The 8,741-nt window shown below is 40.8% G+C and overlaps 1 protein-coding gene across 1 annotated transcript in view; it reads right to left on the bottom strand.

The window, feature by feature from the left end:
- Window positions 1-8,560, bottom strand: part of fer1l4 (fer-1 like family member 4) — a 47,887-nt gene extending 39,327 nt beyond the window's left edge. The window contains exons 1-5 of the mRNA XM_076268681.1: window positions 8,257-8,560; window positions 7,964-8,019; window positions 6,596-6,684; window positions 5,922-6,021; window positions 4,657-4,751 (exon numbers count right to left, since the gene is read on the bottom strand). Coding sequence (XP_076124796.1) covers window positions 4,657-4,751; window positions 5,922-6,021; window positions 6,596-6,684; window positions 7,964-8,019; window positions 8,257-8,335 — 419 coding nt within the window. The 5' untranslated portion in view covers window positions 8,336-8,560. The remainder of the gene's footprint in view (window positions 1-4,656; window positions 4,752-5,921; window positions 6,022-6,595; window positions 6,685-7,963; window positions 8,020-8,256) is intronic.
- Window positions 8,561-8,741: the final 181 nt, after the last annotated feature.

Below are 8,741 nucleotides of genomic sequence, written 5' to 3' on the forward strand. Positions count from 1 at the left end.
TCCGTTTTCTTATCGTAAATAACACAAGTGTACTTCTCCAGCAATGCAAACATGTTTGATTCCTGGCTAAGCAGTTGAAAAGGATTTGCTGTCATAGCAATGAAGGCATCCTTTACTTCTGGAAATGGTTTCCATGCAGCCCACCCTTTAGAAGGAGTCTGCTGTTCCAGAGGTACCCACCCCATTATCACATATAGTGCAGTTGTTCAACTACTTCCATCTAAAAGATTGTGTTCCATAGAGCCATCTCTATGTATAACCCACCAAGCATCACAAACCTCTCTCCATAACAGTCTGGATCTCTGGATCACTCCACTGAACCATTTTTGTAAATGTATATAGTGGTTGGTCAAATGCCATAACTGGGACCTAGCCGGAATTTAGGTTCTCTGTCAATTGTTTTACAATATTCGTGGGTCATTCCACGAAAACGTGCCATTTTGCATTCAAAATATCTAATTTTCAAAGTACTGTTTTTAAAATCTTGAAGCACCTATTTTGATGAAGTAGATTCTTACCTCTCAGAAAAACATGCGGTGCCATCTCAGGCTATCTTATTTATTTATTTATTTACTTTAACAAATAGTCAATGGAGGTATGTGTGCTATGTCAACCCTGTTACCAAAAAAAAAATCATGAATATTATACAAATAATTATGTGTTACATAAATAATTCTGGAGTTGAACACATGAATTATTAGATTTTAGGATTGACAGTAACAGGGTTGACAGCAACAGGGTTGATGAAATATTGTTATCGGCAGCCATTACTAGCCATGTGGTGGACACCAGGACTGTTATTGCCCATGCTAAGTTCGGTTTGGTTAACTTTTGGCACTAAGATGGCCTTTGGTTGACAAGTACAGGGGCGGAGCTACGTGGTGGCCAGGGGGGGCCACGGCCACCACTGGTCAAAGCTTGCTCCGTTCAGTGAAAAGTAAAAAAAAAAAGAATTGCTGCCGTTTTCGACAACACTTTGCAAAGCAGGGACTGAACCAATTACTGCACTCTATCTACGACCATTGGCCCAGTCAGGAAGTGTAGCCTGATCACATCGTGAGTAGGCCTAGTGCAGCAGCAGCAGCAGCGGGACAATTCAAGTCATCTGTTAAAAACACTTGACAGTAGACTAGGCTAGCCTACTACTTAACCTCAGTAACAGGTGAGTTGATGAGTTGGAACATTAATGCTAATAAGATGTTAGAATGTGTCACGAATCATAGCCAAGTGAGCTGCGTTGGGCTGTCCTTGTTAGGTAGCCTATAGGCTCTGACATTGATGTGTGGGGCTGATCAAAAATAATCGGATGCCCGTGGGAACGCTGTTACAAGAATATTTCGATAAAATTCGGGTGAAATGCAAGCATATTAGGCACATATCTCCAGATGATTCCAGGTAGGCTAATAGGGCCTAGCCTAGGCTACTTTATAAATACATAATTTGCTGACTGTGTGTGGTTCTTGCCATAGCAGGCAGAGGCAGGCTGCTTTGCCTGAATTCTTTGTTACATTGCTCCGGAACTGTTCATCGAGACTTAACACGTGTCTGTGCGATCAAGTATGAAAATAAAAATAAATATCATGTAATTAAATAAAATTGATTCATATTTACAGTTCACATGCGCACCCATTACTCTAGTTTGAATTACTCGCGAACCCGTGATCGCATAGATATGGCAAGCATATCAGAAGAAAGAGGAGACACATGGCTATCTATTGGTACCAAGTATATAGTATATAGTATCGTTCCTTCTGGGCTATAAAAACAGACAACGTGACGGCAAAATAAAATCATGTACAAAAACCAACGCTGCACACCCATTAGCCTACTCTCATTTGAATTAGGCCCTACTCACGAACCAGTGATCGGATAGATATGGCACGCATGTCAGGTGAAAGAGGAGACACAGAGCTATCATTTGATACCAAGTGCATCCGTCTGGGTTATAAAACAGACATCAAAATAATACCTTCATATAGCTCGACTTACCCCACGTTTTTGTGTGTTGTGGTGGCAAAGCATGTTCATAATCCAACGCTATCATGTGTTTCTATGGCAAAGCATGTTCATAATCCGGTTTTGAGATCCTAGCAAATTCCTCCATGGCATCCAATTCGAGACTCACATTGCATCCCAATTAATTCGACAAAGAAACACCTTTTCGCCTTCACTTTGTTCATGGCAATGCAGTAAAAAGTTGTTTTACAATCATCATGTCAAATCAAGTGTACACACAGAACATTCAAACTCGGGTTCAGTCAGGTCAGATCAGTTCGTGTCACAGATATGGAGCGCAGAAAGGGCATTTTTCATTACTGTGTCAATGGCACTTACAATGACCAGGATAACTGCTTATAACTAAAGGTAGTGAGAATGGTCAAAAATAGAGTAGCCATAGGGCTAAATAAAAAAAAAAGGCATTTATTTCCATAAGGCACACACCACATATTTTTCACATTTGCTCAGCCCCAGAGAATCCCTCCACCATGGCAATGATATTGCCAGATTCAGAACAGTCTGCCCTATGCACACATGTGCCAGCTTGCAGTGGTGAGATACATGTCAAAATATAAGAATTTTTATAATACACTTTTTGTATTTTTATTATTATATCAAAATGAAATCAATGTAAATATTAATACATGAAATAGTGGCATATCTGGGTAGCCTAGACTGTTAAAAACAATAGCATGTGTGTATGGCACTTACATTGACCAGGATAAATGTTTCTAAGGTCAGTCTAGGGTTCTAAGGGTTAATTTCTTAATTCAGAGCCATGTTACTTACAGCCAAGTACTTGGAGTGGATATCAGAAAGAAATATAGTTTGGCCATCAGTATGAGATCAAATATATACATACAATATTTGTAGTATTTATTATTGTTCTTTGAGTTAACATCATTTGAATAAAACTGATTAAGTAAGGTGCATTATCATAATATTTTTTATTGGCATTGACCTATTTATGGAAAATATGTTGGAGTGGCCAACAAACTGACCTGTGTATCAGTGTTGGCTTTGCACAATTTATTGACATTATTAAAATAGGCTATCCTAATCTTCAAAACTTTTTGAGTAGTTTTCAAATAGTAGTTTTGATTCCCAAGTGCCACCCCAATAAAAAGTCTGGACCCAGCTGGCCCCCCCTATAAAATAATCCTGGCTACGCCCCTGGACAAGTAACAGCTGGAATTGTAGTGTATACTTCTCTGGAAGACAGAGCATATATTTTTGCTCTTTTTGAGCTGGCTGAATGTATATTTGCTCTCTAGCATCTCGGATCGGGAGGCGAGCGTGCTAGTAATTGAGCTAAAAGCCCAGGCTGCTAGTTCTCTCACTAGCACGTCAAGGTATCATGAGGGAGGTTTACTCAATGTAGGCTACATACTGCACAGCTAAATACTAGCTGGCTACCGTTACTGTAGTACAAATCAAAATTTCGTAGCTTCTAATGTTATTCCCGAAATAACGGTACAATACCCCCCAGGAAGCCCCACAGATTCACAAATACGCACCCCAGGCGATCATGAGGACACAATTAACATAGGGATGCCTTTGTTTGCCTAGATTTAGCTTGATAATTGGAACCCAGCTAGTGGTTCTACATTGGCTAATGCTAACGCTAACACTGGCATAACATTTGGTCAATGAGTTGTGCCCCTATTTAGGGCTTGATCTCTGATCATGTGGACATTTTAGCAATAAACTGTCTTTTGAAAATTATTAAGAGATTCTTCCAAAAGTTTTTAAAAATATTTATGTTATGCATACATAAATATTTAACTTCTCAGATGAGGATTCATTTGGGGAGTCATGTCATTCTGACCATTTTAAGCCTGTTTTCCCCCCTTTAAAGCTGTATAAAAGGCATGTAAGATTATTTTCATGGGTTATCTTGCACATATTATTTGTTAACCATCTATATATATATTAAATGTAAAATAATAAAGTAGCGGAATAAACCACGATGCCCAACTATGTAATGTTTTATTATCCTTGGGTCGTTTTAGGTGGCCATCTTGGATTTTCCCTTAAAAAATGACCTAAATGAACCAGAAATTTACCCCTTCTCAGATACATCATAAAGAGTGTCTGTACCAATTTTGGTGCTTCTATCCACCGTGTAACGATTAGGCCCTTTTTTGTTGATAATCCCCCCTACTAGCAGCACATAGAGCCTTGTTTATGTTTTTAACCAATGATATCTGCTCAGATATTTATCTGACACCGCTCTTAGTCAATCATTTGTTAGTGTCACAAGGTTGGTTCGTTCGCCGCTCACGGGCCTCGCACCTTGACACACACACCGCCATGGGAGACGAACGCTCTAACCACTGAGCTAAAAGCCCAGGCTTCCAACTCGGTGTTTAGAAGCTCAAAAAGGAGGACAAATATGCGTCATGCTTGATGTTGCACAGGACGCAGGACAGGGCATTGAAAATCAGGACTGTCCTCTAAAGCAAGACGTCTGGCCGCTGGTTTAGCTGCTGATTTAGCTGCTGGTTTAGTTGCTGGTTTAGCAGCTGGTTTAGCAACTGGTCTAGCTGCTGGTTTAGCTACTGGTTTAACTGTTGGTTTGTTGCGGGTTTGGCTGTTGGTTTGTTGTTGGTTTAACTGCTGATTTGTTGATGCTGTAGCTATGTAGGTATGACTCACTCATCTGCGTCCTCCACAGACAGGAAGTCTGCACTCTCCCATCCTCCGGCTGCCCCCTGCACAGGGTGATACCTGACATCCAGCTCCACGTACACCTGAACACAGCCAGCAGGACAGCTAATCAGAGCAGCATACTTTAGCATCCACGGTGGGAGGTAGGACTCAATTCCTCAAAATCTTTAAACTATTTATTTCAAGATTTTCTTTCATCTACCTTGATGTAAGAGTAGGCCTACTGTTAACGTGTGACCACTCTGGAAAATTATAATAAGTGAATGTTTATGTCATGACTAAAGCAGCATGTAGGCTATATCACAGACCAGGAATGTTGCAGAAAGCTGCTTTTATGGTTACCATGGAGGGATATCAGTGTTAATTAACACAAAACTATGTAGAACCCTAAATATCACTTCTAACACACAATCCCCTACAGGCTGTTTTCACACTGAGATGCAATTAAGCCAACTGATTAAGGACAATAGCCTATCTCTGACAAAGCTTTCAGCTTCTTGCTAATGCAATTCTCTCTCTCTCCTTCATTCTCCTCCTCTCTCATGTAGATTCAAATGTAAAAATCTGGTATGATATAAAGACATTGGGCCTCATTCACCAACCGTTCTTACGAAGAAATTTGTTCTTAAAACCCACTTACGCAGTTTTTACAAAGATGGTATTCACCAATGTTTTGTTTTTAAGAACAGAATCTACGAACACTCAAGAGCACTCTTTGGCACATTTGAGAACTGACTTGTTTGTGCAAAATAAATGTTTTTATAGCCTACTAGCTACTAAGTACTGTTCAATTCCTGCAGCAGTGCTTTCGCTTCAAAGCGTGTGTCATATACGGTAATGAAATTGTCTTGCTTATGTAGTGTATAATATACGCTACAAATGAAAGCTGGTGCCTCAGCCTCAATTTGTGTGCACACAGCCCTGCAGTATTATGCCCTTTTATGGGGATTGACAGGGTGTTTACCTATGCTAATGAAGAACAATTGGCACGCCCTGTCAACTTAAGAAGGAATGGGATTCAGCATGATAAGAACGAAACTGCGAACAATTCTGAGGTTTAAGAACACCTTCGTGAATCTGCTTAAGAGTTTTCGTAGGACCTTCTTAAGAACACAGTTACATCAGTCACTGCCACTAGACTCCCCTTATGTGACTGCACTGCGATGGCCGTGTTGCCCAGCAATATTGGCCAGACTCTCGGGGGCCTGCGGAGCAGGAGTATGGGGGTGCGGTGGGTGGCGAGTGGCCCTTACATCGGTCAGGCTGTAGTGAGCATCTGTGAGGCGCTCCCTCAGCACCAACCTCCCCGCTGTCACCACATGCTGCAGACTGATCACCAGTTTCCCCAGCAACCTGAAAGACGTGTCAATCACACCGGGCACATTTGTCAGAGTCATTCAATACACAAACATGCAACACACATACACACCACACATAAACACAGACAAAGACACAAATATCTACACACACTCTCTCTCTCTCTCTCCTTCTCTCCCTTTCACACACTCACACACACACACACACACACAAAAAGCAACAACACAAACTGCAGTAAGGCAGGGAGAAAAATCTGTTGTGTGTGAGACATAGCAGAAATGTCAGGGAAAAAACACACTGGAAATTCAATGTATATTTTCACAGAAAATGCCGTTATAAATGTATTCAATAAAGATGAGGTTTTGGACCAGGATTAAGTCCTGATGCATAATAGTCGAGGTTAATTGAATAAAGTCTTTTGGCAGCTAAGTGTCATCCCTCCTCTTCATGGACTGCTTGATTGAAGCAGCTTTAAATTGCATTTTAAAGCAATTTGCCCTGGCAGTTTTAATCCTAAAGAAGCTTGCCTTGAATGTCAGGGAAATGTCAGACTGACACAAAGTGATTTCTCTAAAGCAGACTGAGAGCAGATTTAGGCTGGGTGACTGACCGGTGGCTGAACATCTTGCTGCAGTTGTAGACGCTGATGGACAGCACCTCGTCTCTGATGATCTTCCCATAATGAGGCCATCGGAAGTGCTACAGACACACACAAACACACACACACACACACACACACACACACACACACACACACACACACACACACACACACACACACACACACACTTTATTTATTGGATGGGATTTTAAACACTTACATATAAAAAGCATTAACTGCTTGCTAAGTGGTCTTTTCTTTATCCTTTAAGGAATATGAACAAAATTGCTTTCTCATTCCATCCAACATAAAAACAACAATAAAAGAGGTATTGTTCATTTTCTCCTGTCAGTTAATATTGGCTGAAATTAAATGCATGAACAGATAACATAACAAAGGGGAAAACATGAAGAAAAGACAATATAATCTGCTTGTGACTGATGTTCAAAGTGAATAGACCGAAAGGAAAGCAAAAAAAAACCGTAAGAATAATCATTAAACATAAATCCAAAAGTGGGTGTAACACCCAGAGTCACATTTAAGTCCACAGAAAAGCTAAGAGAAAAGCACATCAATCAATTGTGGCCTCCCCTTTAAAAGGCTAACTGTAGAGACCTAAGTACATTTCATCCCTGTCAACAGGCACCACTGAGTCCTGCAGAGAGCTCTGCGTGAAGCAACTGTTTGCCAAGTGGGAAGAATGTACAACAGTCAAAGGGGTGCCAGGTTAGCTGATAATGAGTCAGAATAGCAACCTGAGCAGCTGAAAGGAGAGCTGGGTCTAATCAAGAGAACTCCTGGCTCCTTGAACCGGCACAATATCAAACACGTGACACTTTTTATTTCATTTATATAGTCAGCTGACACATTCTCTTTAAACCACTTGAGGAGCAGGATGTGTTTTGTCAGATTATGGGGAATATGTGGGAATTAAACCCATGACGTACCACTCCATCAGCTCTATCAGTTACAGTTTCACACAACGTATTATGCAGTGTCTTATGATACTTGGAAGATGCCTTCAAAACACAGATGTATACCAAATCAAACTAAACTAAAACACGAATCTGCTTAATGATTGATAAACTGTACATATAGGATGTGCCACGTATTGTATGCGTTGCCATATTGTTAACAATAATGTGCATTTCTCTGTCTAAATAAAAATGAAAGTGACTTGTGTCTGAATACAATGGTTACATCAAGGGATAACAGTCGAAAGCATTAGACAATGGTTTTTAGTCTGTGCAACTTCGGTATTGACAAACACAAAACACATTCAATCGCAATAAATCTTCACCACAGAGATCAACTGCATCACACTTCACAGGCCACAGCAAGAAAAACGATTTAGAGAACAGTGAGGGCCAAACTCACCTCGTTGAAGATGGCAATGTTCTCACACTGAAGGATCTTGGTTTTATGTGTAAAACCTGGTGAGGAAATAACATCTATGAACATTCATGCAGAACACATCATTGATTACATTCATATTTAATGAAAGTAATGTATATAAATCATTATCCCCAAGACACCAACAAGCTTGAGTGTTAATGTCACTGAAGGAGTAAAATCCAATTTTTTTGTATTTGGTCTTTTCAGTGAAGAGAATGCTTCATGAACCAGACCCTGAAAAACCTTAACTGAGCATGTGCAGTTATTTTACTCACCTCTGAAAGAGAGCTCGACTTTGCGATCATATTTCCCTGGCAAGTTAGTGATCCTCTTTAGATTGACGGTGATGGACATGGTTCTCTCTCTATCAAATATGACACCTGCCACTACAGGGATTCCGTTACAAGAGTGTTTGGTTATACATTATGCTACCCTTCCATCCACCTGTGTCTTTCCAGCCGTCTATCTGCCAAGTGCCAGCCTGCTGCTCCTCACCTGTGTGTGACTACCGGTGCGGTACAGTGGAGGAAGGAGGAGATGAGGGGCATTTCAGGCAAAGTTTAAACACCTGAGTCACTGAGCCTGTTGAGTGAGACACAGGAGTGAGCCAGGAACACACATAGCTGACTCCACCTTGAGGAACTGAGCTACTACCAAGGCGTTTGCTCTTGGGTACGAGGAAGCACTAGCTACAACTCCAAAGCAAACAAACACAGACCCGTTTTATTCAAGGTAGCTATGGTGGTTTTAAAGGGAGAGC

The sequence above is a fragment of the Alosa pseudoharengus genome, unplaced genomic scaffold (genome assembly GCF_046254945.1).
Source record: "Alosa pseudoharengus isolate Yale_2024_CS ecotype anadromous, Long Island Sound unplaced genomic scaffold, YU_APseudo_1.1 YU_APseudo_1.1_scf_5, whole genome shotgun sequence".
Lineage (NCBI taxonomy): Eukaryota > Metazoa > Chordata > Actinopteri > Clupeiformes > Clupeidae > Alosa > Alosa pseudoharengus.